This window comes from Anabrus simplex, chromosome X (assembly GCF_040414725.1).
Source record: "Anabrus simplex isolate iqAnaSimp1 chromosome X, ASM4041472v1, whole genome shotgun sequence".
Lineage (NCBI taxonomy): Eukaryota > Metazoa > Arthropoda > Insecta > Orthoptera > Tettigoniidae > Anabrus > Anabrus simplex.
Genome location: NC_090279.1, coordinates 150,612,245 through 150,626,253, shown reverse-complemented (window position 1 = coordinate 150,626,253; position 14,009 = coordinate 150,612,245). Strand labels below are relative to the sequence as shown.

Here is a 14,009-nt window from a genome sequence, read left to right as displayed (position 1 = left end):
CAGCTCGATTTGTTCTGGGTGATTTCCGACCAAAGAGTAGCGTTACAAAAATGTTTCAAAGTTTTGGCTGGGAGGAATTGAGAGAAAGAAGAAGAGATGCTCGACTAAGTGGTATGTTCCGAGCTGTCAGCGGAGAGATGGCGTGGAATGACATTAGTAGACGAATACGTTTGAGTGGCGTTTATAAAAGTAGGAAAGATCACAATATGAAGATAAAGTTGGAATTCAAGAGGACAAACTGGGGCAAATATTCATTTATAGGAAGGGGAGTTAGGGATTGGAATAACTTACCAAGGGATATGTTCAATAAATTTACAATGTCTTTGAAATCATTTAGGAAAATGCTAGGAAAACAACAGATAGGGAATCTGCCACCTGGGCGACTGCCCTAAATGCAGATCAGTATTGACTGATTAATAAGAAATGAACTGAAGTGGTCGATGGCTTTTAGTGCCGGGAGTGCCCGAAGATATGTTCGGCTCGTCAGATGCAGGTCTTTTGATTTGACGCCGTAGGCAACCTGCGCGCCCTGATGGGATGAAGTGATGATGAAGACAACACATACACACAGCCCCCGTGGCAGCGAAATTAACCAATGATGGTTAAAATTCCAGACCCTGCCAGGAATCCAACCCGGGATCCCTGTGACCGAAGGCCAGCACGCTAGCCATTTAGCCATGGAGTCGAAAATTAATAAGAATGATATATTATTTGTATGTGTGTCTGTTTATTTCGGATAGACTCGAAAACTACTGGACCGAATGGTAAATTTGGTAAGGATAGGCCCTATGGATTGAAATCCTGAGATTTTACCGTTCCGAACACGTGGGGGCAACTTCGGGCAAATTTCGCCCTACATTAACTAAAATAACGAGTAAACAGTTGCCCCTATCAAAAAATAAAGTGCACCGTTTGGTAACTAAATTAAATTTTCTACAGGGAACGTCATAGGAATTTTCTTCGTAACTCTGAAGCTTTTCGAGAAAAATCCGTTTTCTGGACGAGGTCGCCTTCATTAATGAATGGACTACTCATTTCAGTTGTGAAGTAGGGCTCACGTGAAGCCACGTGCCTCGAATGCCGCGGGGTCCACAGGAAAAGCACGGCGTGGCTCGTTCTTAGTTGAAATGCTCTGTTACTTTATTCATAACTAGTTTGCTACTTACTTGGTATTTAATATATCCTGCAGTTCTGGTAGGAAGGGGTCTCTATTTCTGAAGATCTCCGGTAGCGCCGTGCGGAAAGTGTAGTAAGCGTCTAGCTTCTCCTTCGTCCTCTCTAGGCTGAACTTACATCCACGTAGGAATGTTATCAGGAACTGATCGTCTAAAAGCAACAATACTTTGATGTTATTTCATGTGCGTCTCCGAAAACCATAAACATAGATACCTATATATAAAGTTTGAACGTGTAACACAATATTGTAAGAAGACGGTAATATTATCGTCTATGTGTTATACATCAAAAGAAGGTCTCCATCTCAGAATTACTAGAAAAATATTATTTCTTTCATTAAGTCCTTTACTTGCGTAAAATAGTCATTTATTCAGAAAAATAGGATGATTAGGTCATTGCAGTTCACTGTATTCGCCGGTAGATTGCTCTATGAAACTTGTCTCGCGCTGATATTTCTATACCAGCCAGATAGAGAGCTCTGTGAAAGTTGTCTATGCAGATCTTTCTATGTTAGTCCGACAGATGGCTCTGTGAAATCCAGGTGTCATCAGAATGTTACCCGTTGCATACGTTATTATACAAGGCTGGGAAATGAACAATGAGAAGTGGGGTCACCGAATTTAGTTTTCAGTTCTCCCGCTAGGATCGCCTTTCTAAGACACAAGTTTTGAGTGTCTTCCTTCCTATGTTCAGCATGGATCTTGTGACAAGTGCTGGCGAAAATTTGGTAATGTATAGCTACTCATGCTACTTACGGAGAAACCACGTGTTTCGAATGTTGCTTATGATCCATTTTTGTTATAGTGCAATCCATCAATATGTTGTTAACATGTCCTGTTAGAAACTCTTTCACATCAGTATTTTGAGGTTATGAGTCGTCGTAGTATGGACCCACAGTCAACACGAATTTATACATATTTACAAAGGTGTTTAAAAGTTTTTATGATAATCTATAGTCAATTTATGCATACGTAAAAGCGAATACGTAAAAAGTAGTCTTTGTAAAGGGTGTCCAGTTCAGAATAACCATTTGAATCTCACATCACTGCTCAGCCTAACTTAGCTTTAACACTTTTATGTTCAGAGGTTTGCTGTGTGTAAAATAATATGACACAGGAATCCTGTAATGTGTGGAAAGACCTTTGAACAGAATGCAGAGAATTTTATTAGAAAGCTTGTCTTCAATACCGACAGAATCACTATCCAAGAAGCTTATTCAAATTCCTGTCATAGACCAGCTTTCATTTTATTGCCAACTCATCTATCATGATAGAAATAACCGTTTCATTGTCGTGCTCTAAAGATTTGTTTTCTGCAATCCGACGAGCTCGTACCAAAGAAGACATTCCTATCTCTCCTCTGGAATGGCCAATGTAAATTTGGACGGTAATATGCAGGCCTTTATAGTATTCTTTCTGAATTTACACTTGCGTTTACTCAAAGCTTGACTCTACTCAATCAAGAAATTTTAATTCAAATCACCTTGTTCAGCTAATTCTGTAATTTTATTTAGTTGACTCTCAAGTACATGTTGATTTTTTTCATTTTTGAGTTGATGCATGCTTTCTTTTGAAGTGGTAATAATATTTGACTGCTTCACTATTTGTGTTGTTTGTTTCCTACGTTTTCTAACCTACTTCAGTGCTATCTAATTTAAGCTTAGTAGAACACTCTGTGCCTATGTTTTTATATAACGGTTCACTGATAACTGCAGGTGGAGGATCCTTCTCTTTTCTGACTGTAGATGTCGTTGGTTCTACATGAAGTTAAATTTACTTGTAAAGTTTAGCTTCATTTCCCACTTATGTAGCCTGTCTCTTATGCGGTCTTCCTGTATGTGATTGTGTTTATTTGTGTCCGGGGAAAACTTGAAATACAGATTGAATTACATTCGAAAGTAGGATTTATTTTGCTGTGTTTACATTAATTAATCGGAGTCTTTAAAATGCCTACTGCAAACAGCGAAATGCACACTAGGTTTCCACAGAGATCCCAGTCTATTCCCAATAAACTGCCAAACACCATTTAGTTGTAAGTTCCTCGTATTTGAGAAATCATCCGATGTTCGCATTACGTAAATATGGTCATTAATTTAAGTCACTAAATTATAAGCACCCGCACAAGCGGAAGAAAGCTAATTAAGAACAAAAATACATCTCGACACGCTCGTGAATGTTTGAATGAGTATTTCGCCCGCGCAATTTGATGACTAAGAAGAGCGCACCTAGCGGCAAAAGGATGCGTTTCACGAGCCCGAGCACAGCCAACTAGATCCCTCGCTGCGCTCCTTATACCGGCCTTGATAATCGCTTGTGAAGCCCAGCATAAAGCGGTAATTGGAAAGTTTCACCATACTGCCGCTGGAGCGCCGGCCTCCTACTCACTGACAGGAAGCTGTATACCGCAAATTGCTGCATTTCCGGTTTTATTTATATTGTCCCGAGCGGGAACCAGTTTCACGACCAGTGAGGCCTTGTATTTTCCAGCCTTGCATAATAACGTAAGCAACGATGTTACCAGTAGTTGTTGTTCCTTGTTGGTTCTAATAAGCGAGAAACAGAAAGAAATCCATCTCAGGTTATTCTATTTCAAAATGCCCTCTAGTATGACACTTGCACTGAATTGGAATTATAAAATGTAATATGTTCACTGAGGAAATGGTAAATGGACATTTTAATTCGTATGCCACAATGGTTTATTTTATTTTCCACGACCTCAAGTAGACGACGTACTTAAGGGTTTGATGTTATATGATAACGATTTCATGAACCATATAAGGCAGACCGGGCGAGTTTGCCGTGCGGTTAGGAGCGCGGAGCTGTGAGCTTGCATCCGGGAGACAGTGCGTTCGAGTCCCACTGTCGGCAGCCCTGAAGATGGTTTTAGGTGGTTTCCCAATTTTCACACCATGCAAATGCTGGGGCTGTACCTTAATGAAGGCCACGGCGAATTCCTTCCCACTCTTAGCCCTTTCCTATCCCATGGTCGCCATAAGACCTATCTGTGTCGGTGCGACGTAAAGCAAGTTGCATATAAGGCAGTATCATCATCATAGGTTGTTCTGCCATTCGGCAGGTCCAATTAAAGCCGTGACCTCCATATCCCTCGACCTTGTGCCCTTTTCTCCACTTCTGCATAATTTTCCTTTTCTTTTTTTTTGCTAGGGACTTTACGTCGCACCGACACAGATAGGTCTTATGGCGACGATGGGATAGGAAAGGCCTAGGAGTTGGAAGGAAGCGGCCGTGGCCTTAATTAAGGTACAGCCCCAGCATTTGCCTGGTGTGAAAATGGGAAACCACGGAAAACCATTTTCAGGGCTGCCGATAGTGGGATTCGAACCTACTATCTCCCGGATGCAAGCACATAGCCGCGCGCCTCTACGCGCACGGCCAACTCGCCCGGTCCTTTTCTTTTCTAATGCTGTCTAATAACTGATATCGTCTCCTTCCTCTTCCTCGTTTTCCTTTTATCATCCCTTCAATTGCTACTCGTAGTAAGGTGTTGTATCTTAGATTACGCCCTATCCAATTTTTTTCTTCCTATTTTGGATTACGGTCAGCATGCCCCTCACTTCTCCCACTCTCTTCAGAACTTCCTCATTTGATATTTTACCTTCCCACTTTACACCTTCAATTCTTCGCCAAACCCACATCTTAAATGGAGCTATACTCCATATGTAACACCTTGCAAGTCTCTTCCTCTGATCTTTCTCTAGCGGACCACAAAGCAGTTTTTTTCTTCTTGTTGAAGCATTCCTTGGCTAAGGAAATTCTAGCTTTTATGTCTGTTATAGAGTGAAGGTCTTCAGTCACAATACTTCCAAGATACTTAAACTTATTCACCTGTTCAATAATTTCTCCCCCTATCTTGATTGTCGCTTTTTCACCTTTACCTCCAAGTATCATGAATTTGGTTTTCTTTTTGTTTATGCTCATTCCATACTCTTCACACTTTTTGTTTAATTCTCTCAGCATTTTGCAGAGGTCCTTCACATTTTCAGCTATTACTGCCATATCATCAGCAAATCTTATACATTCAATTCTCTTACCCCCAACATTGACACCTCTTTTACCATCCAAGCATTCACAAATAATTTCCTCCAAGTAAATATTAAACAAAATTGGTGATAAGCATCAACCCTGTCTAACACCTTTCCCCGGTCTGATTTCTTCTGTTAATTCTCCTCTTATTCTCACTCTTGCTGTTTGATTGTAATATAATTCCTTGATCAGTCTTCTCTCTCTCCATTCCACTCCATGTTTTTTAAGTACCTCCAAGAGCTTATCCAACCTCACTTTGTGAAATGCCTTCTCTAAGTCTACAAAGACTGTATAACAGTACAATTTTCATTGCATCCTTCTCTGATAAACGTAGCCACATTCCAGGATTAGGATTTTACTGTTTTAAGATTCAGGGGATGATTCATGGATACATTTCAGATTTACTGACTACTAAAAATTTCCGAGGATTATATGGCCAGCTTTATGTGATCGATTCGAGACTTACGAACAGAACTCGTTGTGAAAATTCTATAAATTGTTCCGCATGTATCGTCACAGCGGAAGTATACGTTTGAAGGCAAATAAAGGATCTTCCAGAGTTCAGTATATTTTCTCGTTATTTTTGTCACGCTAATTTTATTATCAGTTTTATTTTTAGTTTTTGTTCGAAGCTGCTGCTGCAACAGGCCATTAGTTGGGTTTAATCGTTAACAATTTCAGTTTCCTTTATTGGAAGAGATATTCATGATCATTTGAGTGTACCACAGGGAAATTTCACATAACATTTTATTTGCTACTGGCTTTAAGTTGCGCCTGTGGGATAGAACTGGGAAGGAAATAAGGTACAGTTCTTGCATTTATCTGGTGTAAAACTGGGGATTCACGGGAAACCATCATCAGGGCTGCCAACAGTGTGGTTGCAAACCACTATCTCCCGAAGGCGTGACCCAAAAAGCAAAGTTTGAAATTTCAAAATACAGTAATTTCGTTACGATGTCACTACCTGTTCTAGCGTGGATGTGTGGTTGTTTACTGATCCACTCCTTTATGTGGTTCACATCCTCCTCTCTGCGTTCAGGCACCTCGTTTAGGTTCTTCTTGGCGTCATCTTGCAACTTCTTGCTCAGTGGCCGGATGTCCAGCATGGTGACACGAACCTGGAACAAAGAGACATACCGTATTATGTATCATATAAACACTTGGACGTGACATCGTCATAGCCTTCTCGATCGTCCTCACCCAACACATTGATAAAGAGATTAATAACGTACCTCTTCGCTAAGTGTTCCGACACCCCTTGATGTTTGGGAGGAGGTTGCTGATAGCGAGCAGTATATTATTCGTATCATGGCTTCCGTTCCTCAAAGACTTCAAGTGGTAATTGAAGTGGAAGTTCTTTATGCGAATTATTAGATGAGCTTGCGGGAAACATATGATCCGACTGCTAGAGCAATATCGTCATCTTCTTAACGGAACATGTACGTGAATTTTTAGAAAAAATCGAAAAAATTCTTTGCTCTTATAATATTCCCGTGTCTTTCCTGAATCCAACCATATACAATAAGTACATATTATTAATGTTTCAGGACCTTTTACAGCCCTAATCTTTAATATCTGCAGAACTCTGCCACGCCCCTTTACATGTCAAATGTATTTAAGCTTCATAATATTTCCTGAAGAAGGTAATTTCTATGCAAAAACAGTAAATTTAACTTTCAAAAATTTGGCTAACCTGCACAATGTTCATCTTTCTCCACATCAGTAATATATAAACTACAGTGTTGATCACATTTGTTTTTCTTAAAAGATAAGTCGTAAATGTTTCCATAGATGTGCCGAGGACAAGGAAATTTGGTGCTGGCAGGCGCAAGTTCTACGGAAATAGATTCACATCTAAGGAGCAAGAAACACAAATCAACACCAGTAATAGTTCTGGTGAGAGTGAGGTTAAGGTGCAATCAAGTGCTTCAGAAAAGAAACTGAAATATTTGGACTATTCATGCAGAAGTAGATTTAGTGAAGAAAAGAGGCAAGAAAGGAGGCAAGAACCAGAAAAAGGAATATAAATAGGCAGAAAGAGGATGAATAACTTCTGAACCAAAATGATTGTGGGGCTGGAATGCATTAAACACATCAGGTTAGGCGACAACTTTCATTAAAAGCAAAGTTAAACTATAAGTGCAATTTCCCGAAAGTTTAGTTTTCTGACATTTAAATTAATAGACCAGAAACTACTCATGCTAGAAGGCTGAAACTTTGTACATAGAATCAGTATGATAATTGAAGGAAAGTAGACTACAATCACGGACCTACCTTAAAAAATAAGGACTTACTTCAGTTACGCCCAACAAAAAATTGCTGTATTTTTATGTACCAAGTTTTAATTAATGCTGCTAATTCATTTCCTTCTGAATGTTCCCCATAGTAGTCTACTTTGTGCACACACATATTCTCTGTATACAGTAAATAAATTGGTGGATTTTATTGATAGGTTTCAAAGACATAGGTACCTAAGGAACTGTCTACACTCCTAAAAAGTAAATTACTTTAGAAGTATAAATTAGACTAATTACTAAAATGCTTCACTAACTATTTTTTCTTTGTCGTTTTGCGGTTCTAAAAGGTTAATTCCACTTGTACAGTGAATTTCAGGTGTATATGAAGCATACTACTGGTGATATCTTGTGTGTGATTTGTAGTTAAAATTATGGACCTTCACAGACACCCTTAATTTGCGTCCGGATTCAAGCCCAGAAGGGTTAGAATTCCGATGTACTAAACGTGCTCAATAGAAAAATTGTGTCAAAATTTCCCCTTGGGAATGTGAAATCATAAATATGTCTTTCAATAAATGAAGCTCAAATTGATAACAATTAATTTATTTGCATCGAACGAATCGTTTTCAAGAGGCATCCGTTTGGAATTTGGAATGGACAAGTGTAGGATTCAGTGGATAGAAAGTGGAAAAGTGACTCAGGGCCTGTGAAACTACCACGATTGAAATCATCATTTCTCTACAGCAGGGCCTCTCAAACGCCCAAAATCTCACGCGTGCAAATCGAGGCGCAAGAGCTCCGTGCACTGTGCATCGGTCGGGCTCGGCTTGTCTTGGACGAACGCTTCGTCTCTGGGCTACTCGGCTAAGCTCGGATAAGCTCGGCTAAGCTCGGCTCTACTCGGCGCAACTCAGCTCGGATTAGGAGCGCTACGGGGCAAGTCTGGAAGAGGGAGACAGGGGGAGCGAGCAAGACAGGCGTGAGGAAAGAGAGAGTAAGCGCTATTGCTCCAAATGGAGGAGTGGGGGGGGGGGGTCTGCACTCTGGTCAACCAAGCGAAGTCGTCTTTTGCACCGTGCACAGTGCATGCACCAAGCGTATGCAGTCTGAGAGGCCCTTCTCTAGAGCATGGTGAGATGAGACCTTATTGATAAAAAAAGCCTTCTGTATGTCTCTCAGTCATGGCCATCCGTCAATACTTCACATCACAGCCTGCAAGATCACATCGATCATTTGTATTGTAATGCTCCTCTTTGTAAATATGTCTCTCAGTCATCGTCATCCATTAATACTTCACATCAGAGCCTGCAAGATCGCATCGACCATTTGTATTGTAATGCCCCTCTTTGTTAAAATGTCTCTCAGTCATGGCCCATCTCACATCACAGCCTGCAAAATCACATCGATAATTTGTACGTTAAAACCTCTCTTTGATAATATGTTTCTCAATCATGGCCACATATCAATACTTCACATCAAAGCCTCCAAAGTCACATCGACCATCTGTACTCTAACGCACCTCTTTGAGAATATGTTACTCAGTCATGGCCATCTGTCAATACTTCACATCACAGTCTGCAAGATCACATCGACCATTTATATTGTAATGTCCCTCTTTGTAAATATGTCTCTCAGTCATCGCCATCCATCAATACTTCACATCACAGCCTGCAAGGTCACATCGACCAACTGTACTGTAACGCCCCTCTTGGATGATATGTCTCTCAGTCATCGCCATCCATCAATACTTCACATCACAGCCTGCAAGGTCACATCGACCAACTGTACTATAACGCCCCTCTTTTGTAATATGTCTCTCAGTCATGACCATCCTTCAATACTTCACATCAGAGCCTGCAAGATTAAATCGACCAACTGTACTATAACGCCCTCTTTGATAATATATATCTCAGTCATAGCCATCCATCTGTACTTCACATCACAGCCTGCATTGCTGCTAGGTAACATCGCGTAACACATTTTGTATCGCTAATTAATTTCCGTGATGCAAATTTTCAGACGAACCCCAGAAATAAGTCATTTTAATGTCAACATGTACACTCCAGCCCAAAAATTGAACGCTGGCTAAAATCGAAAAGTGTGCGCCATTACGGACCCACCGATCGGAGTAAACTTGTACATAAATTAGAAGCATACATAGTATTTAGCTAATAAATATCTTTGAGATCCGATTTCTAGATCGACGCAAAACACATTAGCAACAAAGGGTGCAGGTAATTGTTTCCAGAAGGTAGAGGAGCTGCTATCTTTCTGATAAAGAGATTAATAACGTACATCTTCGCTAAGTGTTCCGACACCCCTTGATGTTTGGGAGGAGGTTGCCGATAGCGAGCAGTATATTACTCGTATCATAGCTTCCGTTCCTCAAAGACTTCAAGTGGTAATTGAAGTGGAAGTTCTTTATGCCAATTACTATATGACCTTGCGGAAAACATATGATCCGACTGCTAGAGCAATATCGTCATCTTCTTAATGTGACATCATCTAGTAAAGTTTGGCGATCGAATTTGGATGCAGCGAAGCGGAATGGGGATATCTTGCTCAACTCGTACCAGACTACAAGATTCCTCAGTCACAGCGTTCATTGTCTGCCAGATCTCCTACGTCCTTCTAATGAAAAGTTGAAAGATTCTGTACTTATGGAGGAAGTATTCCAGCTGTCGCATTTCTGTTGGTCAACATGACTTCAGTCTTTCTCTCCTGATCTATCCAACACGTCGAAATTTCCGATTCAACCCATACAAAAATGCAAAGCATCCATCTGTACACCCAAAATATCGTCAGCAGTCGTTATCTCATTACGGTAAGGTATTATTCCCCTAGGGGTCACTTAGCCAATTCCTCCAAGGCATCGTGCGACGGCTAGTGATGTTATACATTCCTCAACATTACAACAATGCTTACAGAAAGAAGGGAACTGCCTACCTGCCTTACATTCACAATGCCACAGATCGAATTGCCAAAGTCCTCCGCAAGCACTATTTAAATAACCGTGTTTGGCACCGTCACTAAAACAGTTAGCTGCCTCTGTGGATCAGCGGTAGAGTGTCGGCCTCCGGATCCCAAGATAGCGGGTTCAAACCCGGCAGAGGTAGTCGGATTTTTGAAGGGCGGAAAAAAGTCCATTCGACACTCCATGTCGTACGATGTCGGCATGTAAAAGATCTCTGGTGACACATTTGGTGTTTACCCGACAAAATTCATTAAATCTCAGCCATAGACGCCCAAGAGAGTTTCGGTTTACTCGGTCTGCCATCTAGTGGGGGCCTAGAGTAAAACGGAACGTCGAAATTGACGAGCAGACAGCCAGATGGCGTCAAATTGAAATGTCTACACACGGTAGCTGAGGCCATACGATTATTATTATTATTATTACTAAAACAGTTTAGGTAAAAGCAAGGGCAAATTATCCGCAGTATTGCTCTTTTGGGTGTACGAAATTCCCTGTACTTGTGGCAAGGTACACATTGGCCAAACATGCCAAGGAACATCAAAGAAATATCCGTTTCATCCAGCCAGACAAATCAGCAATAGCTGAGCACGACCTATCGTCGGGTCATGATGTTGTGCTCCAAGATGTTTGAGCCTTTCCCACACTGAATGCTCCAGGTCTAGGATTATACGGGAAGCTGTGGAAATACGTAAAAATCCTAACAATTTCAACAGCGATACTGGCTATCGGTTAAGTATTACGTGATTGGCAGCCATTAAGGATTTACGTAGGTAGGTCTCTTCCCCTTTATTTCTGTATTGTTATTTCATGTCGCTGTTTTCCAAAGTCGAACGTTCCTCATACCAATTGGTTCATTCCAAGCTAAGAGTTATGTGTACACAGGTTATGCACACCCCGCCTCCCTCCCCACGTCTCACATCATTACGATCCTCTGGTTTTCTCTACTTTCTTTCCATTTTCAGCTCTGTTCTATTCTATCCTCGTGTCTTTCTTTGCATTTTATTTTATTAGTTTCCATTTCTTCCTTCTACCACATTTGTCCCTGATTCGTCTCCTCTCTAATACTTTTCACGCACACACGGTGTGATAGAACATGTTAATTGGAGCACGGCCGACTAGATCTCACGCTGCGCTCCGGCTAGCTAGAGCGGCGCATCAAGTCGGCCGTGATTGGAGCTTAATGTTGTCGTTAGCTCCCGCTTGGAGCGCTGTGCCAGCATACAGCGAGCCACCTGGTGACGAAAGAGCGTACTACTGCAGCTCTAACGGTAGATCATTCTTAAATTCAATCCCTCATTATTGGAGATTTTCTTCTGACGAAGCGGAGCAAATTTATCTGCGAAACGTAAACGTTTTCTTGACCCGGTATAAGCCCAAAAGCCTGTATCATATATACAATGTTAAATATAATAATAACGTCGAACATACAAAAGAGTATTCGTAACTCAACTGTCAACTACGGTATCTGATACTCACGTTTCTTCTTGTTGACGTTGTGCATGACCTTTAGCTCTTTGTTCAGGCGTTAGAGTGCTTCATGATATTCTGAACAGGTGTCGATAGCACCACATCTCAAAGGATCGAAATTTATTGGAGGCGGTCTCTGTCAGGGTCCAAGTCTCGACACCATTAAAGTAAGACAGGAAATACATAATTCTGAAGTAAACGGAGACGGAGATCGGTGTTAAAATCCCTGTTACAGAGAAGTTTGCTCATTCTCTTGAATGCAGTCCTTGCCTCTTCAATGCGGGACCTAATTTGAACAGTGTTGTTCCAGAAGTGTGATCGGGATACTCAAAGCACTGGCCTTGTTCTAGTGATGTGCCCGCTACTGTCAAGTTAACAGGTTGAAGGACAGGTTGAGACCCCAACTAGAGTATGGTTGCAGTGTATGGGACCCTTACCAGGATTACTTGATTCAGGAACTGGAAAAATAAAAATCCAAAGAAAAGCAGCTCGATTTGTTCTGGGCGATTTCCGACAAAAGAGTAGCGTTACAAAAATGTTCCAAAGTTTAGGCTGGGAAGACTTGGGGGAAAGGAGACGAGCTGCTCGACTAAGTGGTATGTTCCGAGCTGTCAGTGGAGAGATGGCGTGAGAGGACATAAGTAGACGAATAAGTTTGGATGGTGTCTTTAAAAGTAGGAAAGATCACAATATGATGATAAAGTTGGAATTCAAAGAGGACAAATTGAGGCAAATATTCGTTTATAGGCAGGGGAGTTAGGGATTGGAATAACTTACCAAGGGAGATGTTCAATAAATTTCCAATTTCTTTGCAATCATTTAAGAAAAGTCTAGGAAAACAACAGATAGGGAATCTGCCACCTGGGCGACTGCCCTAAATGCAGATCAGTAGTGATTGATTGATTGATTGATTGATTGTTTGATTGATTGACATGTTTCCTTTTGACCATTACTTTGGTCTTTTTCGTGTTTAAACGCAGACCTGCTGCAGCACTGTGTTCAACCACACACAACTTCAGCACATGTTTCAAGCAGAACAGTGTCATCTTCATAGCGCAGATTATTTACGATCATTGTTAAAGAAAACTCTCCATCTCTGTTGTGAATGGCAGTTGCCAAGTGAGCCTGCCGTTTTAGTAGAAACTCCCGAACTCGATTGTGATTGGCAGTAGAAAATGTGGCCTGCCATTGTCCTCAAAACTTTTCCAATACCTACCTTACATCGGAAAGAATGTATTCTGTCCTCCCAGCTTTGTTTCTAGGATAGCGCTAAGGGGCATGAAATGTTATATAATCCTATTCACTGCCTTTACAGTAATTTACGGAGAAATCCGCATGTAGAATACCGCAGAGGTGCACGGTTACATTTGCTAGTTATATTATATTTATATTTGTGTTTTTGACCGTTATTAAGTATCTAATGGTATTTTAAATAATAATTCCGTACAATTATTTTATTTCAATACATATTTCTAGCACGATGAATTCTCCTAGAGGGGGTGGGAGGCCCAGTACTCGTCCACTTCGTGAAAAAAACTACCACCGGCCGAAGGGAAATGATATGTACCGCAAGGGAATTCTTTGAAGAGGAGGCTACGAGTTTTTCGGAAAGGAATGTACCTTTAATTTCATTACAGAGAGTCCAGGATGCACTGCCAAAGCTCTTAGAAAAAGTACTGTGACAAGAGTTACGATGGTGAAATACAATATCGAAATATGTATGCCTTTTAATGACGGTGCAGACCTTCGTTTCGGGATAATTGGTGGCTAAACGGTAAGTCGTATTGCAAAACAGATAGCATAATCGCCGTTCTACTTGGAGAGATGAACTGTTCACGCCTGGAAAGACAGGCTGTAGGTGCCACCTCGATTAGAGAATAATAATGTCATTGAGTTTACGTCCCGTCAACTATTTTCACAGGTTTTCTTAGACGATGAGGTGTCAAAATTTAGTCCCGTAGGCGTCCTTCTACTTGTCAGTAAATGTATTGACAGAAGACTGACGTATTTGAATACCTTCAAATGCCAGCGGACTGAGCTAGGATCGAACCTGCCAAGTTGGGCTCAGAAGACCAGCTCTCTACTGTCTGAGCTTTTCAGCCCGGCCCCAGT

At 41.1% G+C, this 14,009-nt stretch overlaps 1 protein-coding gene across 1 annotated transcript in view; it reads right to left on the bottom strand.

Annotated features, from left to right (window-relative positions):
- LOC136886725 (retinol-binding protein pinta) overlaps positions 1-6,334 on the bottom strand; it is a 41,206-nt gene extending 34,872 nt beyond the window's left edge. Inside the window, exons 1-2 of the mRNA XM_067159529.2 lie at positions 6,184-6,334; positions 1,167-1,326 (exon numbers count right to left, since the gene is read on the bottom strand). Coding sequence (XP_067015630.2) covers positions 1,167-1,326; positions 6,184-6,325 — 302 coding nt within the window. The 5' untranslated portion in view covers positions 6,326-6,334. The remainder of the gene's footprint in view (positions 1-1,166; positions 1,327-6,183) is intronic.
- Between the last annotated feature and the right edge of the window lie 7,675 nt (positions 6,335-14,009).